Raw genomic sequence first — 24,531 nt, 5'->3', positions numbered from 1 at the left:
TGTTGGCAGCGTCTTATCCAGCTATTAACTCCATACAACAAATCTGTTTGTGTTGTTGCCTAGGTGTGAGTTGCAGGTGTTGATGTATCTGGTGGACCTGGACAGTTTGAACAAATCTGTTTGTGTTGTTGCCCAGTTGTGAGTTGCAGGTGTTGATGTATCTGGTGGAACTGGGCAGTTTGAACAAATCTGTTTGTGTTGTTGCCCAGGTGTGAGTTGCAGGTTTTGATGTATCTGGTGGACCTGGGCAGTTTGAACAAATCTGTTTGTGTTGTTGCCCAGGTGTGAGTTGCAGGTGTTGATGTATCTGGTGGACCTGGACAGTTTGAACAAATCTGTTTGTGTTGTTGCCCAGTTGTGAGTTGCAGGTGTTGATGTATCTGGTGGAACTGGGCAGTTTGAACAAATCTGTTTGTGTTGTTGCCCAGGTGTGAGTTGCAGGTGTTGATGTATCTGGTGGACCTGGGCAGTTTGAACAAATCTGTTTGTGTTGTTGCCCAGGTGTGAGTTGCAGGTGTTGATGTATCTGGTGGACCTGGACAGTTTGAACATTCAGCACAGCTTGGACAGTTTTACACAGTGTAACAAACATGCCCTGGTAAAGGCCGTCTGGCAGAAACACAGTCACAAGAAAGTTGTAAGTCTACAGTTCTGCTGAAATTTTTGAACAGAACTGTTTTAGCAGCATTGTTGAACAAGCGTCCATACCTCATTGCAAAATTTTAAAAACTGGAGTAATTTATAACTTATTTATTTAGAAAACTAGCTGAGCTCATCTATTAAAGGAGGTCTGTCAAACATCACATTGTCTGACATTCTGTTAAATGACTCTCCTGTCATGGAATATTCAGTACAATAGAGTATTATATATGACAGTTCCAATACAGTTTATCAGTGGTTACCATAGATGTGATTTTAATCTACCGGTACATGTGTTTTCTCAAATTTCACATATTTGACCTGTTAGCTCTTCTTGTCATCAAAATGTCTGTGAAACTGCTGGGTCATTATTTAATGAGTCCTAAGCTCTATGGCTGAGATGTGTGATTAGTGTAACTTTGTGATACATTCAATTTAACAAATTTTTCTAACATGCCTTTGCTCTTAAAAGCATGGACCTTCATTGGCTTTGTCAGAATTATCCTACAATGAACTGAAATACATTGAAGGAAAAACATTGTTATCATGAGAATGATTGATATTCATGATGCATTTCAATTCTGCGGCACATTGACTCAGGAGTCTTGTCACTAACGCAGTCGATATGAGTTCTAATCCAGCTTCCACTCCGGCCGTGGATGATCAAGGCTTTCCTCATATCATAATGCTGGCCCTGATCGTATAAGTGAAGTATTCTTGAGTATGGCGTGAAACAGCAATCAAGTAAATAAATAAATAAACTTTAATTCCTTTCCCCTCAGGCCGTACAGTTAGTGTGTGACATTTGTCTGGATTATAACATTGCTGATGTTCACTTGTGGAGCTGTGTTTTGCAGAAATTACAAGCCTTTGGCATGGTAAGAATGATCACTGATTAATATTTGTAATATTAATTGCAGAAATTGTAGATGTTTGGCAGGGTAAGGTTGGTGTCCAACAGAAAAGTTCGATATGTTATTGTGTGTTAAATGTGATGACAACACAACATTTTGAGTAATTCTAGACCAGTGACGTTCATTAAATTGTAGTTAACATCTCTGCATTTTTATTTATCCAATTCTGCTTAGGCAATGGTACTGGAAGGCTTACAGTTTGCTACTGTACTGCCATTTACACGAACATTGAGGTAAATTGACAGGAGGCCCTTTAGCACCCATGTCTCCAGTTACATGTGACAGTTTGGCCACTACCACACTGTCATTGCTGCTCTAGTTTTACTCTTTATGTTGTAAATCTTTTATTATGTTACATGTTTGGTTTCTTTTTTTTTTTTGTCTAACAATATGGCAGGATTTCAGATACATTGTAGAATTGTGCCCAAGGTGATTAGCGTGCCAGCACAGTGCAATGACCCAAGGGGCTCTTATCAGTGTGTTTGCTGCGAGTTCAAATCCAGGTCATGCTTGCTGTGAGTTCAAATCCAGCTCATGCTGCCTTCCTCTTTGGTCATACATGGGCAGGTCTGCCAGCAAGAATGCATCTAGGCTCTGCCTGGTTTCCTCCCACCAAAACGGTGGACGCCATCGTAAAAGTAAAATATTCTTGGGTAAGGCGTAAATCACCAATCAAATCAAATCTATTTCCTCACAATATGTTGTGTTTTTATCTCAGCTCCATTAAGCATCTACATGTACTTATCAGCAAAAGCTCTCTTTACTTCCACAGAGCCAGAAGCTGGAGAACTCCCTGATCCGAATCAGTGGCATCCGTGAATTGTGGCAAATCCCATCACTGGCCAAAGTCTGGCAGGACGTACTCGTCAGCTTCCTTAACAAAGGTGAGCTGACGCAGTCTGTTGTATGCTTTAGGCAATGTATTGTGAGAGAGTTGGCACAGTGTGTCAGATGAGTGTTGTTAGCTTAGTTCCAGAGTTTAATATGGGGGCACTTTGAGGATTTATATTGAAGCAATGTCACGTGGAGATTTTATTGATATCTGATGAAAGATCAAATTGGTTCGTCAGGTTACTGCTGTTCTGTTAAGCTAACGGATACACTGATGAGTTTTTAACGTCAAATCAATTCCTCAATGCCTACAGTGATGAGCTCCTCAAAACTCTGTTTAGGATGGCATGTAGAGGTGGCAGAGTTATCTGTATATAGACGGTAACCTGGTAGCATTTGTGCATCGGCTCGAAACCGCAGGATTTTGAAATCAAATGAATATAAACGTACTATAAGCAATGAAAAATCCTCTTTAATATTTATGACTGCAGCATGTAATATGTTGAGGTCTCAGGCCCTTGAGCATGAGTGAGTTTATAAGCTGAAATATTTTCCATCTTAGTGTTACATTATTGTAGAGTTATCTGCTACTGAAATAATGCATTCATGTACCAGCCCACATGAGCAGCCTTCTGGGTGTTAAATTCACATTATGCCCTTTCTTTCCTGTGAAAGATTAAAACTTATTAGTATTGGATATTGAGGTAATTTTTAGTTTTTTTTTTTCTTTAGGTCTACCTCCATTGCCAGCTGAACAGATTCAAGAATGTGCTCGCGCCATTAATCTTCTGCAAAAGTAAAGCAAATATAAAGATGAATTTTAATTTGCATTGTAACAATTTGTGAAACTTTGTCTGCTTAACTGGTTGTGTTGAGGAAGGTAGTGGAGGAGGGTTGGGGGTGGAGAAGGGTGATTTTATTGGATAACCTCATGTTAGGTAAGTGTGATAACAACTGAAGTATATCTCATATCATTGGCTTTGTTTTAATTTGGTAAATAGTCCTATACTTGGACGTGTAGATCCTAAATATATGTTCCTTGGACTGTAGGACTTCTGCAGACCTTCAAGTGATCTCTTTCAAGCCAAAAATGTGAATGCGATCTCACCGAGGCAAACTGACCACTTTAGAATTTGATGTTTGAAAATGTTTTTTACTTGGAAAAATTCCAAGAAAATAAAAGTCGAACTATTTACCTGTTACTTGGTCTTTCATCTGACATATACATTGTACTATCGTACATACAGTGTAATACTCTATGTTTTCTGTGCTGAACTTATCATATTGGTAGATTTCATTTAGAAAGTGGTTTTAGGTAACAGTAATATTGATGTTGGGATTCACACGTTTGATGTAGACCTCCTAGTGTTTGTGGGAGGCCTGTGGATAGCATAGTTCTCCAAGACATTTCACATGTATATATATTGCTGGTCATTTCGCGCCTCACTCTTAAAGTTAGTCGTTTGAAACTCTGAGTGGTGTAAGGTGATTTTCAGTACTAAAAATTAAAACCCCCTGATATTAACAGTGTCATATGCACACGGTAATAAATATGTCATATTTTATTGAAATTTTCTTTATTTGCCTCCTAAAAATAAAAATAGAAATCCATTTTGGTAGTTGCAGGTCCTGTGTGTCAGAAGAATTGGATATCACAATTTTTGCAAGCTGTCTAGAGTTGAATTATAATGTCTTTATTTATTGAAGATAGCTCAATCAATTTACAATAAAATTGTTCTTCCCCAAGGAATTCACAGAGAAAACAAATTAAAGGAAACGTTATTCAGAGCCCTATCAATAACTACATCAGTATACATAAAACAAGATAACGCATCGTGTAGTTCGAAACATACATTTATGCACAAAAAACAACAAAACACTCAGTAGTGCTGTCCCTGCAACTGTCCCAAGTAGGAGGGGAAACAGGGTAGTGGAGATGGCTCTTTTGTGCTGTAAGTCTGATAACCATGCTGTTGTTGTTGTAGGTGTCCCGTTTCGGAGGAATTAGATCTGGCTGCTTTATGTGAGCTGTGTAACCGTGTAGAGATGTACAGCTGTGCCCTGGGCTGTGTCACCTTTATGTTGGATCAGGACCAACAAATACAGCAGGTCAAGGTAACAAAACCCATCATTACAAGGGCTCAAGATTAACCCATTATCACAAGGGCTCAAGATTAACCCATCATTACAAGGGCTCAAGATTAACCCATCATCACAAGGGCTCAAGATTAACCCATCATCACAAGGGCTCAAGATTAACCCATCATCACAAGGGCTCAAGATTAACCCTTGTCCATTGGTCCAAAGTCTGGGGAATTTTACCTCAACATTTTCGCATATAAAAGAGCAAATGTCAATACAAATTATGCACATTCTTAAGTTGATTTTGGAGACAAAACTACATTGGTTGGATTGGCCAATTTCAGGGCTGCACAAAAAGTGTCATATTATCAGTCTACACATAATAATAATTTCAGAATATGTCTGAATAAACACCTTGCAAAAATGCAAAAAGCTGGAAGAATTACAGTAGATTTAAACAAGCACTGGACTGACTGGCCTATGATTTAACACTTGATTTCTTTACCACAGACCATATACCTACATGAATACATTTATAAACATATCTAGAATAAGAAAAGGTGGTAGAAATGGAAAGCATTAACTGAGTTGTGTAAAGTCATGAAATGCTAAACTGGATATTCCTGTATTTGCTTGTTTTGTCTTAATGGTTGTCAAAAGAAATCACCTTTTCTTCAGATGGTGATGTCAGCAGGTCTTGAAGCTGTCGTGGACAATCTCAGAATGGCAGAAGAACAAGGATTGTCGGCTACGATGATTTCTCGGGTAAGTTTTCATGTATGTTACATTGTAATGGTCAATTTTTGAATCTTGCTAAATCCAGATGTGTCTGAGCAAACACATTCCCTTTATACATGTAGTTACTATAACTGAAAACATGGGTATCTGCTGTAACCACTGATTCAAGTCTGTGACGGTCATGAAAAAACGAATAGTTACAGGTGCATGTAGGAGTAAATACCCTGTTTCGAACCTTACTCTTGCTGGATAATTTTAAAACAGATTTCATTCATTCAAAAGAAAAGAAAAAAATACCAGTACACAGGCGTTTAGGTCATCTTCTTTTCCTTTATACAAGCTGAGCAAGAGACATTGTCAGTTGTCAGAAATTTTACTCTATTGGTGCATCAGTACATCAATAAGCCAGATAGGATAGCACTTTCAAGGATAGCACTGCAGAAAACCACTGGCATTTGGTAAGTAACTGACAAACCTTTCCCACATGTGGCACACAAATTTGAGATGGTGATATTAATACATATGTGATATTGGTGGAAGACAAGATACCTCCAGGGAAGTTCATGTAACACTACATGTACCTAATAGGTCATTGATATCCTCATGATATCTTTCTGCCACAACAGTGCCAGAGCAGGCAAGAAAATTTCTGTGATACCCATCTTCGGCTGGCATTGAATCAATATCTCTTCTGTCCTTCAGCGATGACCCACCCAGTTTGGTACCCTAAATGACCATAAATGTCATCCATAACTAACTTGCCCATTGTTTCTGATTCTGAGAGTTTTTTTTTACTTTAGAAGGTGCTTTGAAGTTGCCTGGTAACATGGGATGATATTCTACTGAAAATTGTACCTTTCAAAAATAATACATTGACATTTATTAGCCTCTGAAAATGCATTTTGTTGGGGAAAATTTTAGGTCATTAGGGTAATTAACTATTTTCCCACCTTTTTGTTTTAGGTGGAGAACATTCTTTTTCAGTTTGGAGAGATGACAAACAGTTATGATAAGATATATGGGTCAGAGAGACAACAAGCCTTTATTAACTATTTGATAGAAAAGCAGGATGTCCAAGGGTTGGTTGAACACCTTCATAATCACAACAGGTAAAAATGATAAGACATGTTAATGCACATTTTCCGGAGGTAAACTTTATTTCTGCTGATAAAGCAAAGTTCAGAATAACAAAAAATCTTGCATCAGTCATCTCTGTTCTGTGCCATTCAGTTATATTAGTGTAGATAGACCAGTATCTGTTTAATGTTGAATTTATTTGATTGGTGTTTATCAAGAATATTTCACTTCTATGACGCCGGTCAGCATAATAGTGGGAGGAAACCGGGTGATTCTCTGCTGGAACATTTCCTGTGAACTTTGGGTCATGCTATGTTTTATCAATAAAACTGAACAAGTTGACAAAGTTAAGACGGTAGACATAATTATTGCAACTGTGAAGAGCTACTCCAGTTTAAAGAGGAACTGAATTGTTAAAATTTATGCTTTTTACTGTGAATAACTTAAGTATCTTGAAAATGAACATTTTTCTGTACATTTTGCCTCAAATGTCATGAGCGTATTCTTGAAGTGACATGTCTTAAAAAGATTTGAGTTAAAATGACAGAAAGCTAAAAATGATGTAAGACTCTGAAAGCGATTTGTACATATTCTTCCTTTTTTTTTTTGAGATACTGTTTTTTTTTTGAAAAGAGGCTTAACTTTTATGTTGGACTTTATGAACCACATAGATGGTGTTTAGGTACCCTGATGTCACAAGAAGTTTACCCCACTTTGAAAGGCCTTAAAGATGGAATTGCTCTTTAATATTCCCCAAAAGTGAAAGGTTACATAATGAACCTTTCCGAAAAATTAGCTTGCTGGTGAGTAGCAAGGAAAAAAGGTGAAATGACATCAGAGTATCATGCCATTGGCAGTATGACCCACAAAACCCGCTTTATCAATTCCAATATTTGACTGCATTTAATTCTGTGAAAAAATATCCAAAAAAAAAAAATCATGAAGTGAACATATTTATTACAGACAGTTTTTTAGTGGCTTTTCTCCTGCTGCCATCTTTTTATGAGACTTCTGCTGCGATCTTTTTGACTGCACCCTTATAAAGGCACAGTTATATATAAGCAAAGCCTTTTGTCCTTATAACAGTTACGGTTAATTTTTCTTGATTTGTCGTTATGAAATTACAAAGCTTCAAAGATAAAAAAGCCAGTAGAAGATGGACGTGTGTTGGGGTAGCAATAATGTGAACCTATAATTAGATCTGTTGTCTGCTTGCTGATGAGAACAAAGTAATGATGAATATGATTAGCAAAAATCTGTAAAATTCTGATTTTTTGCAGAGTTAAGCCACTCTAGTTTAAATTGTTGTTTTATTTTATTTATTTGATTAGTGTTTTACACTGTTCCTTAGGATATTTCACTTATACAGTGGCGGCCAGCATTATGGTGGGAGGATACCCACAGGAGAGGAAGCCAGCATGAGCTGGACTTGAACTCACAGGGACCGAATTAGTGAGAGGTTTCTGGGTCATCACGCTGCTCGAGCGTGCTAATCAACTGAGCCACGAAGGCCCCCAATTGTTGCTTTACAGTCAAAATATATCTTAAAAATAAATAAAATAAAGAATAATGAATAAACATAAATATGTCGAAGGCAGGAATAAAACCCCTAACAAATCATCTAATTTGTGAGAAATGACTGTCCCAGCAATGTTACATTTTAAAGACATATTTACATGATCAGAAATCTTTGAAAAGTCATAAAAATATCAAGATCGGAGAAAGTAAAACGGTAGATTTTCTGTATTATTTTGGTTCCATTTGGGCGCAGGTTTTTAGTGTGCCGGTCAGTAAAACACAAAATAATATGGTTTAAGAGTTTTCTTTTAAAATACATTTGTTGGGATTGAGCGTGCAAGATTAATGGCCTATAAATGGCAGAAGACATGTACTGTGAAATGTGGTTGTGATTTGTGTGCAGGATGAAGGAGGCAGGTGCAGTAATTGATACATACCTGGAGAAGTGTCCTACAGTCGCAGCTCACCTGAGGGCTGCCTGTCATGGCAAGTCGGAGCAACTCAAAGTACAGGTACCGCTAATATTGTTACCTTCCTTGAAGGGATTGAGATGGTAGACATTAAGGCATTACTGTTTAACTTGTGCCTCCAAGTGGCAGTGAGAATATTGTCTGAATAACCCGGGATAAGTCTGCCTTATAAGTTTTAAAAACTATGCTTTGATGATGTTGAGTATCATTAGAAACTGAAGAATAAGGTAGTTATGGCCTGTTCCCCATTAGAGAGGATTTGAGAGTTGTTTTGACATAAATGTTCTGAGGTTCATGTAGCTTCTCCTGTTGGAGGAGGATCATTAAATTGTGTAGGTTGTGTAAAACTGGGTTTATTCTACACACAGTTCTTTATTACACATTGGACTAAAACAGAACCAAGATCATTTTTAACGTCAATGATTTCAACAGATGTTCATCATTTCTATTGACGAGTTTTTATTTCCTTTTACAGATTTTTATGCAATCATCGTAAGAGAAGAAGCCAAATCTATCAAGTGAATTTCCATGTGGAAGTTGTACCCATACTATGAAGATTTATATCTGTCAATTTAACTTCGAGATTACAGTGCACTCCAGACTCCTGAATGGAGATATGGGTTTATTGTTCCTGGATGTCATTTTGTTCAATATTGCATTGTCCATTGTCCACATTATCATATATGTATGTTTGAAGTGCACATACATCATTTATGTAACTTTTATCACACCATAACTTTGACTACATGTGCATTTAATATAAATGTATTCCCAAGAAATCAGGATTTGCATTCTTCTTGCTGTCTTTGCCAGTTTGTTTTTGTATATTTAATTGTGCTGCATATTAATTGAACAGAGTATCATTTTTTTATTTTTATTTAAAGATTTGCTTTGTGAATTAGTGAATCCACAACGTCCATGTTATCGAAGGTATCTTAAATACATGTATGTTCCAGTCCTCAAAATGTCCTACGATGTAGTTGCCACTGGACATTGTAACCCATAATTTCTCCATGGTGTCAAGTCTGGCCCAGCTTTATATTTGGTTGGTGTTTTACACTGTACTCAAAAATATTCCACTTATGTGACGGGGATAAATGAATTATGGTGGGATTTATTTATTTATTTATTTGATTTATGTTTTACGCCATACTCAAGAATATTTCACTTATACGACGGTGGCCAGCATTATGGTGGGTGGAAACCCACGACCATCCACAGGTTGCTGGCAGACCTACCCACTTGCGGCCGGAGAGGAAGCCAGCATGAGCTGGACTTGAACTCACAGCGACCGCATTGGTGAGAGACTCCTGGGTCATTACGCTGCGCTAGTGCGCTAACCGACTGAGCCACGGAGGCCCCCAATTATGGTGGGAGAAAACAAGACCATCGGCAGGTTGCCCATCTGCATAAAGTTGTTTTACTGGAGAGCACTAACTGATTGTGATATTTTATCACAAAATTCATTTTATTGATTTTCTTTTTTGTTTGTTTAATTCAAGTTCTACACTTTATTCAAGAATATTTAATGGATATTAATGTCAAGAAAAAAATGTATGAAAATTACTGCCCTTTGACAGATTTAATGTCTGACTTCCAGACTTATTTATTTAATGTATGTGGGAGCCATTTTTCAGAAGTGTCTTAACTTTATGATGGCGTAGGGCATTTACAATGCACCAACTTTTTTACTTTCATGCATAACCTCTACCAGGTATCAGCGACCTAGTTTTGGACAAGCACTGGGACTCTTCAGTGAAAAAAGGTGAAAAATGTTCATGCACTGATGTACAGACAACAGCATAAGCTTTGATGAAAGTGCGCAAATACTTTTCTGTAGCGGGTTACAGAAACGGGCATAATGTTTTGACAGGTGCTTATTGCGGCGTCTGTGGCACATTTGCCAACATGTTTGCAGGTTTTTCATTGTTACTACCGACCCACGACACCTTGTGTCTTGTCAAGGGTGTCAGTTGGTTTTGAGAAACAGTGAGGCCGAAAATTTTATAATTTAAGACGGGTCTAAGTCTACGACTGTCTTAAGTCCTTCTGAGAAATGGTCTTCGGCTCAAGAATATTTCACTTATATGAGTGAAATACTTCTATGACTGGCATCATGGTGGGTGGAGCGGAGCCCCCAACCTCCAGACATAAAACTGCAGACAAAAGATCAAGCTGGTGTCACATTTTCCTCAATTGCACAAGATAGTTTTTCACATTTGGCTCACATTTTCCTCCATCATTCAGGATGGTGACTCACATTTTCCTCCATCACTCAGGATGGTGGCTCACATTTCCCTCCATCACTCAGGATGGTGGCTCACATTTTCCTCCACCACAAAGGATGGTGGCTCACATTTTCCTCCATCATTCAGGATGGTGGCTCACATTTTCCTCCATCACTCAGGATGGTGGCTCACATTTCCCTCCATCACTCAGGATGGTGGCTCACATTTTCCTCCATCATTCAGGATGGTGGCTCACATTTCCCTCCATCACTCAGGATGGTGGCTCACATTTTCCTCCACCACAAAGGATGGTGGCTCACATTTTCCTCCATCATTCAGGATGGTGGCTCACATTTTCCTCCATCACTCAGGATGGTGGCTCACATTTTCCTCCACCACAAAGGATGGTGGCTCACATTTTCCTCCATCATTCAGGATGGTGGCTCACATTTTCCTCCATCACTCAGGATGGTGGCTCACATTTCCCTCCATCACTCAGGATGGTGGCTCACATTTTCCTCCATCACTCAGGATGGTGGCTCACATTTCCCTCCATCACTCAGGATGGTGGCTCACATTTTCCTCCATCATTCAGGATGGTGGCTCACATTTCCCTCCGTCACTCAGGATGGTGGCTCACATTTTCCTCCATTCAGGGTGGTGGCTCACATTTCCCCCCATCACAAAGTATTGTTTCACACATTTTCCTCCCATCACAAAGGATGATATCATTTTTGTTCATCACTTAGGATGGAGTCTCACATTTTTCTCCATCACAAAAGACGGTGTTTCACATATTCCTCTATCACTTTGATCGTCAATGGGCGAACCTGGAGACGGGGCCCCTTTTATACTCCCAACGGGGGATTGAAAATTCCATCTATCACAAGTCAGTGTTAAGACGTTTCATCCAATCATTTATCATTCTTAACAGCCAATCAGCTAAAATTTGGCCAGCCAATCCAACTTTTGCATTTGCTCATTGTTCTCCCAATCTATCTAAAACTTTTGTTTTTCATTTCGTTTGCCGACACTTTTGAAATCAACAGTCGTCGAATTATGTCTTTAAAACTGTTGTATAGGTGAAACTTCTGAATAGTTCTATAAATTATAGTTGCAATGTGAAATTAAAATGTCTCCAGAACAGGTGTGAATAGCATGTAAGAAGGTTCAATATTTGAGGTTTTGACCAGTATTTACGTGATTTTACGCGATCATGAAATTGGTCCCCGGGTTTGTCAGAGATGACTTGCGGTTCACTTTACCTGCATATCATTTTTGTAAACACAGCCCGTTCTCTAATGTGGCATCAGTTCTGTTTGCTTTTTTAGTGGGAAAAGGCATATTTTAAACCAGTAATCTCATCAGCTCTCGATTTTTTTGTGAATGATAACGTTTCAAATGATTAGCTAGAATCTCTTATTCTTCTCGTTTAGCGGTAAATAAATTTCTGGGATGAGTTAGGCCTGTATATGTTTGTTTATAGTGGAGCAAAGCGCACATTTGGTGCTGGTAGTCTAACTTATCAAGACTGCATTTCTGAAGAGCAAATTAATAGATGCATGCATGTTTTCCTTCCAAGAAAAAACATTTCTCTCATACATATCATGCCTTTGTGATTCGCTTTATCCCGTGTCATTTTGGGGGAGGGATGGGATAACAAATAAACTCTGTACCGGAGATTATCTGTAGAGTAAACAATAAACAACAATAAGCTTACCGGTCTATTTACCCCCCCCCCCCATTCTGCCAAGAATGACCGTCAAGGAAAATTTGTGCCTAATATTTCAAAAACGTGATGGATTTTAAAACAATCATACGATATTGTATGGTATCGATAATTAGTTATGAGCGGCTGTTTACTCCAGTGCGCTAAATGCTAAAACCATCCATAACAATTTGGCATACTAACATTTAACCGGTAGGCTACTTTCTTCAGAACTGTATAGCGTGATAACTCTAAAAGATTTTTTTTTTAACTGGGACATGCCTCTGTGCATTTATTCCGTTCTTGATCGCGATTTTACTACATAACCCTTGTAATGCCAACGCGAAATGGATTATGCGGAGACAATGCACAAAAGATTTATCTCCCTTTATATCACATTTTCGAAGGAAGAAAAGCGAACTCTTCCTTCTCCGGGTTTCGGAGTTTTTCGGTGTAATGGGTTTCAAATTGATTACAGACACGAATCCCCGCATATCTGAGAACTTTCCATCGATGTACACATGGGTTAATAGGTTGTCAAAACTTCGGTGGTTTGGAAGCGTTAGAAGTGATAATTTGAATTTAGACAGGGTGGTAAGTTTGAAATCGGGTTAGCGAATACATTTAAGGAGAAATCGAGTGTCCTGTGGCGGTATGTAACGTGGAATGTGGTCAGATAATGTACCGTGTGTGTTGCTGGAAATGTGCACGCTAGCCTGCACTACGCTGGCTTCGTTTAGAAAATGGACCCAGGGACCATATATGGTCATTGGTCTTAGAGTCTTTTGCATGTTAACTTTGAACAGTGTTTGCGCTGTAGCTCATCACATTACGGTGCAGTCGACTACAAGTTGTTTTACAGAGCCAGGTTTTTGGCTTTTGATAGTCAAAAAATACTGTGACAAATTATATACTGTATCTGTGATGCATGTACCTGAACTGTGGAGTTTTAATTAAAGAGGATGTTCATCTTGCCTGTAACACTCTGCACACTCATGGACCGGATTTGGGAGTTCTCCATGAACTGTGTACATGTAGGGCACTTACGATGATACGAAAACACTGGTGTCGCCAGCCTAGCCTAGCCAGTTGTGTGAAGTTATTCGACTTTATTATAACGTCATTGATCCTCATGTGGACACGTGTTTTTAATTGTAAACACCCTTAGTGTCGTCCATGCTAGCCCAAAATCCAGTATCTAAGCATTGCTGACTCTGTGCTTTTGTAACATTCTGACATTCATGATTGACAGAATTTTAAAATACATGTAGCATAGTCTCCTGAAACAATCTGGATGGAGTAGGGGTGGCTTGTATATATATATATATATATATATATATATATATATATATATATATATATATATATATATTATAAAGCAGAAGCTGCTAGCCATCCTTACAACTTAAGTTCACCCAATATAAAAAATTCACAGCTGATTTCTTAGTTTCTTAGTGAGGTAACTCTTGTTAACCAAAGCAGTTACGAGAGTTAGGGAGAGAAACAGACCCAGATGTGTTTGATTGACCGTAAGGCACATTTACGGCTGTTCACATGGGGTATTTAATCTTCCCTAGCATAAATTGAAGTCAGCTGTGTGGTCTAGGTAATTAACTAACGCATCTGTTTGTGAAAATTAATCAGATTTTCCGAGCCTATACCATTGCAGTTTGTGAGTTACAGGTATCGAGATGGCGGCCACAGTACTGTAGACCCTGAAAGTGTCCTTTTATTTGTCCATTTTGGTTATTGCCATGGACTAGTTTCGGTTAGACCAACCTGAGAACAGGGGACTGTTTCTGGAAGGGGTCGTTAAGTTACGCCAGTTGCAAATACCAAGGCAATGTATGCTGCCTGCATGCGAGGTCATGGTGATTAGGCTGGGAGAACGCTATGACCCCTTTGAGAATCTGCCCCCAGGTAAGCTTTGCTTTGACAGCGGTAAGATGTTCTTTACCGTGGATCTGTCACATTTGGGGATGTTTCTCTTCATAACCCTCACAACTACATTGCTCGATAACAGTTACCCCACTCCGCAACTACTGATTTCTTAGCTGTGTCCAAGCCTGTTGATGTGTTTTTCCTTGAAGTAACTTTATCTAGACAACACTTTTTTCTGCACTTCCACTTATCATAAAATATTCAATCATATACCTGTGGCTTTGAGCAGCAGAGTTGGAGCTAAGAGTAAGATCCAGCTGATGTATGTTGTGAATCTGTCTGCAGGTTGAACCGTTAGGGCAGGATGGGGCGTAAAAACCGAAAGCCTCGAGGCGATGCGGGAGGTGCCGACAACAGCGGCTTGAATCGGGCGCAGAAACGAGAACTGAAGGACTGCATAGATAAAGTGCTGGACCGTAAGTCTTGTTGTGAACCAGTGGTTTAATATATTGTCGTAGGAGTTGGTGTCTGTCTGTCCATCTCTGATCTGTCCATTTTCACTTATATATCAAACATAAGATTTATAGGTGACATAAACGACTGCAGTGGGGAACTGATGATGTGTCCTAGTGCTGTTTTGACCTTTTTATTACATGTTAGTCATCTGAGAGTCTCCAATTGAGTCTAGTGAAATTTGATTTTAACACGAAAATTGTTAAAGGGTTTGTCATGCTGTGGGAGAATCCATTTTTGGTAAGCATTGACCTCAGGTCAAATGTTGAATGTATTTTAACCGAAACTGATACTTTAGAAAGTAATAGGCTTCCTGAGTCAGTCTTTTGTAATGTTCTATTATACTTAGTCAGTTTACCTTTACATGACACTGCAACCTCATAGCACTAACTGAAAATATTTCTGAAGTCTTATAAAAATACATATATGTATGTTATGTAATGTGCATTTATATATTTTTACAGCTTTTTTTTAAAAATGTTTTTAAATTTTTAAAGAGAAGGTAGAATTCGCTATAGCTTTGATAATGTGATTGATTCTTAACATGCTTGAGGTTCTAGTAACAAGTTTCAAATTGTTTGTGGTCGGGCCAACCCAGCAGCTAAAACAGATGTTGCCTCACAACAATACAATGCTGAAGACACCATTCATGACACCAACACTTGGTGTATTCCTTCAGCTGAGAGAAAACTGAGAAATATTGCCCATTGAGACTGGTTTATTGAACTTACATGTGTGTTTTTTCTTGCATACTTGCAGTCTGTACCAAACCTTTGAGTATGGGAGCAAAAGAATGGGATGACTTTATTGAACTTCGCCAGGTTATTGAGCGTGTGGAGCAGCTTCAAACGGGTGTGATATTAAGTTTACATCAAGGTTACTCTGAAGGTCGTTAAAGATGCTCTGAAAAGTTGTCACGAGCTAGTACACATGGTTGATCTTAACTGTTCTGGTAACTTTTCAAACATCAACCATTTCTATGGAGAATGTTTTTAAAACTGACCAAATGAATACAGTTCTGGATCAAAGATCTCTAACTATCCCTGTATGTAAATATAAATTTGTCAGTTGTATTGTCTATTGTGCATTTTTTTAAAACTTTTTCAAAGGCAAACTGTTTCAGTGTTCTTGTCCATATTTATCTTTGATACAGGAAGTGGGACGCATTCACAAAATAGAGCAGAAAATATCCAGGCCTTTCTTGATTGGTTAAATACTCATGGAGTGGATACAACGAATGTTGGCATTTGTGAGTTTAAAGGTTATGGATATGGCTTGAAGGCAGAAAAAGATTTTAAGGTAAGCATTTACAAGCAAGGTGGAGCAGAATTGTTGTTATTTTAAAATTGAATACATTTCATTATATTTAGTTTACATTTGTTTTACACCTTGTCCATGTGGCTATAAAAATTTATCAAGAAAAATTGCGAAAGTGCTTAAATGTGTATATGTGCCTTGTGTAAGTTTAATGATTTTCTCCTTCCTTGTTTAGACAGCAGATCTGTTCCTTTCCATTCCAAGAAAACTGATGTTGACCTTAGACTCAGCAAAGTTATCGCCCTTAGGTATGTGTTCATATTGCAAGCTTTGCCTTGCAGACATTGTTGGTCATTCATTCACCTCAAAGTCAGTACCTTAGCTGAACCAAATGTTGTATGTTGTATGTTTGTGATTGGTGAACTGCATGTTTTTGATTGACACCTCTGAAGAGTTTATAGGCTGAGCTATTAGAGTTTCTAAAAGCAATCTGAAATGTCTCATTCTGAAATTGAAATGTTATCTTGTTTCAGGCCCGTTTATGTCAGATGACAAGATTCTGCAGAGCATGCCTAATGTGGCCCTCTCTCTGCACCTGCTGTGTGAGAAATACAGAGAAAACTCCTTCTGGGCTCCCTATATCAGTATCCTTAATACTTCTCTTGTGTGTGGTTGGGGCCTCTGTGGCTGAGTGGTTAACATGCCCGCACAGCACAGAGACACAGGGCTATGTCATCAATGCAATCGTTGAAGTCACTTTTGGCTTCTTGTCGAGCTGTATGTGGCAGGGTGAGCTAGCAAACTATGAGCCGTGGTGGGTTTCTCCCAAGCTCCACCCGGTTTCCTCCCACCATTATGCTGGACACTTTTGTATGAGTAAAGCGGCGTAAAACACCAGTCAAATAAATAAAATAAATAATTTAGTGTTTAGAGTCTTTTTAGTGTTTAGTGATTTTAATGCTTTCATGCAGAATGTGTTTTAACAATGACTCATTAAGTTTAGAATATCTTGTAACTGTCAAAAAACCTCAGTGTGGATATTTTGGGAAATTGTAGGGTGTTTTGGAGAGACATGTGTTTTTTTGAAAAATGGATGTCAAGAGAGGCAAAGCTATCGTATTCTCGATTACACTCAAGCCGAATTTTTTGAGCTTCCCCTAACACAAACTGGTGACGCTGGTGTTACATTGCAAGACGAAGTGTCCGTGGAAATTAGACTGGTCTGGTGGAAGCACGAGGAAATTATGAATTATGTTTTCCTTACCTGTTTGTGGACATCTTACCCAGCTCCTACAATACACCCCTGTACTTCAGCACAGATGACCTGCAGCTGTTAAAGGGCTCACCTACCCAAGGTAATGTACAAGTAACACAGCTAAATGGAAATTTCACGAAATTTTGTAAATCAGTTTTTCGTAACTTTCCTTGCCATGACTTATGGCACTATTTCCTATGGACGAGGCCAATTATGTAAAAATTACAAGAAATGTGAGTCTGAAGTTTTGTGATAGTGACCCCTGGTTTATGTCAAGTATAGTCAAAAATTTCTTTCTTCCAAATTCTGCATCTTTTCCTAAATGACAGTGTAAAAGATACATTGTTTCCTTCTTTGTTTGGAATTTCTGGGGGCTTCTTTCACAAAGAAGACCAATGAGTTACATGCACATGATTTCTATGCTGATCAGTGATATATGTATTATGTCACAAGGGTAGGTATGTAATGCTGCACCCAATGTGTGAAACGGGCCCTTGGTCACTGTAATATTGACCATGGTTTGTCTTTGTGGATTTGTATTTTATTATTACATAATTCCGTGTTCATGGTAACATGTTTCTATGTTGGTGTTACATGTTTCTATGTTGATGTTACACTTTTCTATGTTGGTGTTACACATTTCTGTATTGGTGTTACATATTTCAGGTGAGGCGATCAATCAGTTCAGAAACATCACAAGACAATACGCTTATTTCTACAGACATCTTCAGGTGAGAATCTCCATGATGCAGCATGCACATCTGTGTAGATACATGTGATATAGGATGAAGGGGAAAGGAGTCGATAGGATCAAAGAGTACTAAAACGGGTATATAGGATAAAAAATAGTAACATAGGCAGATAGGATGACAGAGTAAACAGGTAGATAGGACGCATATATACCCTCAATGACCTCAAATTTCACTCACAAATGTGCAATTTTAGAGGCAAATAAATGTCACACAGTATTTTTTTTTTGGTGCTGAAACTTACAATTTTCCAGAAGAATGTCATCCCATGTTCCAAGCAAACCTCAAAACAGCTATCTAAACTCAATCAAACTCTCAGAATCAGGAAAAATGGGCATGTTAATCATGGACGATTTTTATGATCATATAAGGTAATCAAAAAGGATTAAAACAGGTAAATAGGATGGCAGAGTAAACAGGTAGATCATGTAGATAAGAGGCAGATATGATCAAAAATGATTGAAACAGGTAAATAGGATGACATAGTAAACAGGTGGATCATGTAGATAGGAGGCAGATGTGATCAAAAAGGATTAAAACAGGTAAATAGGATGACAAAGTAAACAGGTAGATCATGTAGATAGGAGGCAGAAATGATCAAAAGGATTAAAACAGGTAGATAAGATGAAATAGTATTAGAACAGGTATATTTGATCAAAGAGTATCAAAACTGGTAGGCAGGAGAAAAAATTTTAAAAACAGGATGAAGGAGTAAATGAGTAGATATGATCTAAGAGTAATAAAGCAGATAAACAGGATGAAACAATATTTAAATGGATAGATAGGATCAAAGAGTATCAGAACTGGTAGATAGGATCAAGAAGTATTTTAAAAATGTATATAGGATCAAAGAGTAAACAGTTAGATTGGATCAAAGAGTAGAGTGATAGATGGGTCAAAGGGTATTGTTAAAAACAGGTGGATCAAAGAGTGGCTGTCAAAACTGGTACATAGAATCAAAGGGGTCAGCACCAATATGAAAGTGGAATTGAAAAATAATGAAAAGATTTCCTGGTAGTTCTACATAATATTAAATGAAAGTATAATGTGAATTTTGTTGTATTTTTTCAGACAAATCCATTGGCAGCCAAACTTCCTATTAAAGATATCTTCACCTATGATGACTACAGGTAATTTTTTATACAAAGTGGCCGTAATGCTGGCCACTGTCACATAAGTCCAATATTTGTCAGTGGCGTAAAACACTAGTCAAATAACATAAATTTATGCCTGTTGGGATTTTGACATGTTTCTTGAAGATGGTTTCCATCAACATTTGAACAATGAGGTTGATGGCTCAAATCCAACTCTGACTAATGGTTCTGTCTTACTACATGGAGGTTTATACAGCCCTGCCTAAAATTCAGATTTACTTTGAACGGAAAATTTATAGTTTCAGTGCAGGAAAGCTCCCCTGTGGGAGAGGCATGTATGTTATCCTTTCATCTGATATGTTCTTTACTATGTAGATGGGCAGTTTCCACGGTGATGACAAGGCAAAATCCAATCCCATCAGTGGATGGTGGTCACATGACATATGGACTCATTCCCCTTTGGGATATGTGCAATCATCAAAATGGACAGGTGAGAAAACTAAGTCGATATAATGTCCAGATAAATTGTAGAGCTGAAAGACCACTTCTTTATGTAATTGATACATTTGTATGATTCACAGTAATGACTACTTCATGTGAACAGGTCATGAATTACTTAATTATATCAGATCAACATGCTAAGTAAGACACAAAATATTTCCAGTAGATTCTTAGTAAATTGAGAAAAAAAATTTGTATTTCTTGTTTTGAAATTGTGTTTCCTTCTTTTGTAATTGACATGCATTCAGATAGCTTTACAAAAATTCTGACATTGGCACCTTTTAGGCATTTACCATAAGAACATGGCTAAATGTAGTTCTTTTTTCCATAAAACAAGGCTGGTGTACAAGAGTTTTCATCAGTGAGTATAACAGAAAATGTGTTCAACAAAAAAATGTTTTGTGAAAGACATGTATTTAAAAAAACAAAATGATACTCTCTGTTTTCAGTTGTCCACAGACTTTAACTTGGAACAGGATAGAGGAGAGTGTTTCTGTATGAAGGACTTTCTCACCGATCAACAGGTAATTTTACTAGTCCTAAAACAATACATTGTGCAATTTGTAAGTCATCTTGTATTTCCTATGGCCAGTCATTGTTTAAAAGTCAGCACCATCGTTCCTACATGTAGCATAATGTCTTCATTGTTTATTCTTTTGTAGATATTTATTTTTTATGGTGCCAGGTCAAATGGAGAGTTTTTTGTCCACAATGGTTTTGTGTATAAAGAAAATGAACACGACAGCTTGAGTATAAAATTAGGTGAGCAAATTCTTCCATTTAGAATTATCAACACTTTTGAAGACCTGGACAACAATGACGTATGTTAGGGGACACTACTCTAAACGGAATGGAAAGTTGAAAACTGTAATGGATTATCCCCCTTGTTTTGAAATTAAGCCGGTGAACTGAGTAAATGTACTCCATATTTATAATGAAGTAAATTTTTTTCATGAAATCTGTGATATTCTTTTCCTGACAAAAATTCTGCTTGTTTTTATTATTAATATATACTCCATGTTTCTGTATGAAAATTTGTTATTACAAACTTGACGGTTTGTGGCATGGTGCATACACTTGAGAGTTGCACTGCACTTTCAGGTTATTCCTACATGTATTTCCAGTTTGAATTGTCTGACGTATTCAATGTATTATTGTGTATGTACATTTTTGCAAACTTTGCCTTGTAGGAATCAGTAAAAATGACCCATTATTTGGTTTGAAATCTGAACTGTTAGGAAGGATAGGGATGTTGAGGTGAGTGATGCATTTGTTTCTAGCCATCTTTAGTGTGGGTTTTCCAGGACTTGACTGACTCCATTATGTGGCAAACTCCATTCATGATGTCGCTGATTCAACAGTATCTTGAATCAATTGGTTTTCCTTTCACCTGGCAGAAGTCAGTAGTTGATTAAAATTTACTGTGGGTGTCCGTCGCTCACAAACCACATTGCCATCATATGCACAGTTGCATGGTGAAAATTCTTCAGTACACCCTATTAGGGTTTTGATTAAGAGACTTGCCTTTGAAGGGTGGAATGCACCAGGCGGTGGTTCGATCCTTGCCTTGGACAAAAAATGTTTGAGATTCCCTTGCTTTCACTCTTCTCAGTGCCACAGTTGAGATGACTGCTTTTTAATTTAGCTTATGTACGAGGCCTTGGTTCATTCCCAGCCTCGGGCAAAGAATTTTTTTAAGTTCACCTCCAGTCGTATCCTTGATGTTAATATACGATCAAAAATGGTTGTAAGCCTACTGACATCTTGGATCAAGCTTGCTTGATGGCTTGTCTTTCTCCAGTACGACACGCATGTACACTTGTGGCTGGCTCTCTGGGTGAAAGTGTGTCATACACGTAACAGAGATCATTGGATTACTGTAGACATGGGTGAAAGTGTGTCATACACGTAACAGAGATCATTGGATTACTGTAGACATGGGTGAAAGTGTGTCATACACGTAACAGAGATCATTGGATTACTGTAGACATGGGTGAAAGTGTGTCATACACGTAACAGAGATCATTGGATTACTGTAGACATGGAGTTGTTACCTCCAGCCATGGAATAAAGCTAAATATTTGGTCACTGCTGATTAATTAAACACTCCATCAATCCAACAGAATATCTGTGTTTGTCTGTCTTCAGCTCTAGGAATTTCTCCTTACACATGGGCAGTGAGGCTGTGGACACAGAGTTATTAACCTTCCTCAGGATATTCGTCATGGATGAGGGTATGACAGTCAGTCCAGCTAACAGAAAGTTACCATAGTGTTATGCCAGGTGTCCATTTAACAAGTATCAAGACAAGCCAGGCTTTAAGCATTTCGTGTGCCTCCGTGGCTGAGGTGGTTAGCACGCCAGCACAGAGTAATGACCCAAGAGATTCTCACCAATGCAGTCGCTGTGAGTTCAATTCCAGCTCATGCTGGCTTATTGTCTGGCCATATGTGGGAAAGTCTGTCAGCAGCCTGTGGATGGTCGTGGATTTTCACCAGGCTCTGGCCGGTTTCCTTCCACCATACTGGTGGCCAGCGTCGTATAAGTGAAATATTCTTGAGTACTGTGTAAAACACCAATCAAATAAATAAATACATACCCTATGCGTCTCTTATTAAATATCTGGCTTTGTCCATGTCACCACAATGATTTTATATATATATATGTGTATGTTTATTATTAAACATAGCCTATAAAATCACGGACATATTTAGCCCATATCCAGTATAGGTTAACTTTAGAGAGATCTGATATCCAATTCATTCTTCCTAGCTCAGCTTTCAGAAATACCGATCTGTACTGTTCTATTTACTGGAATATTTTTGACAGCCTTTAGTGCAACATGTAGTTCATTGTAAAACTTGTACTTCTTTCAAGTGTACATGTGCATTGACTTCCCTTCTTCAGAGTCTCTGAAGACCTTCCAGAACAAGGAATCTCCTGAGCTACTGGAGGTTTTGGGCAGGGCTGTATCACCCCTGTCCCCAGAGCTGGAGCTCAAAGCCTGGGACTTCCTGGACACCAGGGCCTCCTTGCTCTTAAAGATGTACCCCACAAGTTTACAGGTAGGCTTTTAGAACATTTGGTATTTGTTAAAAATCATTAAATGTAGCTTTAAGAAACAACCTTGTGCTAGGTTACTTTATACATGTCCACTAACTGTCAAATGAGTGTCCACATACGGAAAATGACCTTTTCTCCTAAGAATAGGTTGCACATTTTGCTTGATTTTGAGTGTTCTAATGACCTTAGAATGGTGTTTAGAGGTTTATTTGGAAATGAGGAGAATATTCCTCTAGAAAAATGTAAGCTTATGCTCCAAAAGTAACATTTTATTGCATTTATTTGCCTTTTGAAATGCACTTTGGGGCAAAAGTTTAGATCTGATAATATCACTGCTCTGGATATTTTTAGCTACAACCAGCAGGTCTTTAAGTTGGTCAGTCCATCAATTGGCTTGATATTTGACATTCTATTACCTTTAACTTGAGTCAATCACTCAACGAAGAGACTGAGTGCTGATGTTGACTGTGGAAGATGTTGCAGCCAGTTTGTCCTTATGTTGACATGAGTGCCTTTAATATGTTGGCTTCAGCTGTGAGCCAGGAAGTTATCTTTGACCTTTTGTAGGTGATAATGTGTCTGATTTGTGGTGTCTGTGTTTGACCTTCAGGAAGACGAGGAAATGCTGAACCAGGATTTGTCAGAAGCAAAGACCTCTGCTGTTTTGCTGCGCTACCTGGAGAAGAAACTTTTGATGAACGCTATCAAATATACTAAGGAAATAAAGGAAAGACTTCCGTTGAAACAGTGATGATTATTATTTTAGCCAAACTGGGGCAACAAAGACATGGTTAATGTGTTTCAAAGTTGTGTTCAAAAAATTCTCCTGTACAGTGCCTAAACCTGTTTAGTTGCCATTAAAAATGTTTGCTTATTCTGCTCCAGGGTGACTGTCACATATAAATTGCTCTGTGGTCATTAGTAGATGTTACCTGAACTCATCTCAGTCGTTTCACTTGCGAAATAGCTTTTTAATGGCCTCTTGCTGGTTAAGTGGCCTGATACACTGTACTCTAGACATCAAACCCTGAGCAATGCCAAGAAGTTGGTAAGGTGTGTCACTGGCAATCTTTGCAGATATGTGTCCATTAAATTAGCAATGGCATGTTGAGGAAATGGTCAGGGCACCAGGGCCCAAAGGTGCATTAGCAGTTTAGCGTGGACTAAAGTCTCATCATTTTTATATTAGGCCATGACTGGTATTAAGATTTAAGCCTATCTGAACTTTTATTGCACTCTTGAATAACCGACCCCAGAATCTGTCTGCTGAAAGCTGTTTTAGACTTATAAAAAAAAGTCGAATTTATGTTCAAATCCTAGTTTAGGCACAATACCACACATGAAGACTAAATCTTAGGCACCTTTGTGATCCAGGCCCCAGAATATAAAGTAGAACTACTTGGTCCTGATTTTCAAAGCGGACTTTGTTCGTCTGATTTACATGTACATTGCAGCCGTAACAGGGTCACGGTACTTACTAGTTCATACAAGCATTTTGTAAAATGGGTACTCTTGAGGCCAGTTGTGCAAAAGTGTATTATGACTAATGCTATTAACTTTAGCCCAAACTAAAGTACCATTTGATTTCTGTTAGAATGAAACTGGTACTAGGATATTATAGGTTAACTCTGGCTTAACTTTTAACACATTTTTTGAACAGCGTGTCTTAGTATGCTGTGATGCTTATCTCATAAGTGAATAGATTTTGGAGAATTGCCATTTATGTTTATCTGCACCTATATTTAGATTGTTCCGTCATTTAATGTTTACCGTGACTTTTCCAATTGGGAAAAGGAGTAGCATAATATGTTTGTCCTTGTTACAGACTATGAAAAGTATACATATTTTACGTGAGTTTGTATAAGATTGTATGAACGTACAATATAGTGTGTTTTACCTGGATAATTTGGGAAACTGACTCATATGGTAGATATAAATTTGATATAGACTATGAAAAGTATACATATTTTACGTAAGTTTGTATAAGATTGTATTAACGTACAATATAGTGTG

At 38.1% G+C, this 24,531-nt stretch overlaps 2 protein-coding genes across 2 annotated transcripts in view; both read left to right on the top strand.

The window, feature by feature from the left end:
* LOC135467082 (kinetochore-associated protein 1-like) overlaps positions 1–9,252 on the top strand; it is a 50,748-nt gene extending 41,496 nt beyond the window's left edge. Inside the window, exons 54-62 of the mRNA XM_064744842.1 lie at positions 502–637; positions 1,422–1,517; positions 2,326–2,437; positions 3,117–3,180; positions 4,370–4,499; positions 5,145–5,231; positions 6,168–6,313; positions 8,203–8,311; positions 8,745–9,252. Coding sequence (XP_064600912.1) covers positions 502–637; positions 1,422–1,517; positions 2,326–2,437; positions 3,117–3,180; positions 4,370–4,499; positions 5,145–5,231; positions 6,168–6,313; positions 8,203–8,311; positions 8,745–8,765 — 901 coding nt within the window. The 3' untranslated portion in view covers positions 8,766–9,252. The remainder of the gene's footprint in view (positions 1–501; positions 638–1,421; positions 1,518–2,325; positions 2,438–3,116; positions 3,181–4,369; positions 4,500–5,144; positions 5,232–6,167; positions 6,314–8,202; positions 8,312–8,744) is intronic.
* A 3,471-nt stretch (positions 9,253–12,723) lies between these two features.
* On the top strand, positions 12,724–23,326 carry LOC135468573 (actin-histidine N-methyltransferase-like). Its single transcript, XM_064746909.1, has 16 exons — positions 12,724–12,799; positions 14,432–14,562; positions 15,359–15,451; positions 15,753–15,898; positions 16,092–16,164; positions 16,390–16,500; positions 17,131–17,211; positions 17,778–17,842; positions 18,932–18,990; positions 19,330–19,444; positions 19,905–19,979; positions 20,118–20,217; positions 20,646–20,712; positions 21,604–21,689; positions 22,363–22,520; positions 23,129–23,326. The coding sequence occupies exons 2-16, from the start codon at positions 14,451–14,453 to the stop codon at positions 23,267–23,269; spliced, it is 1,482 nt and encodes a 493-aa protein (XP_064602979.1). The 5' UTR covers positions 12,724–12,799; positions 14,432–14,450; the 3' UTR covers positions 23,270–23,326.
* Positions 23,327–24,531: the final 1,205 nt, after the last annotated feature.

Source organism: Liolophura sinensis, chromosome 6 (assembly GCF_032854445.1).
Source record: "Liolophura sinensis isolate JHLJ2023 chromosome 6, CUHK_Ljap_v2, whole genome shotgun sequence".
Classification (NCBI taxonomy): Eukaryota; Metazoa; Mollusca; class Polyplacophora; order Chitonida; family Chitonidae; genus Liolophura; species Liolophura sinensis.
Note: the sequence above shows the minus strand (reverse complement) of the source record. Positions and strands in the feature narration are given on the sequence as shown.

Coding starts and splice junctions, on each gene's coding strand:
- LOC135468573 (XM_064746909.1), top strand. CDS start 14,451: ATGGGGCGTAAAAACCGAAAGCCTCGAGGCGATGCGGGAGGTGCCGAC. Junction 18,991..19,329: donor TTCACCTATGATGACTACAG/GTAATTTTTTAT, acceptor TTTACTATGTAG/ATGGGCAGTTTCCACGGTGA. Junction 19,445..19,904: donor GCAATCATCAAAATGGACAG/GTGAGAAAACTA, acceptor CTCTGTTTTCAG/TTGTCCACAGACTTTAACTT.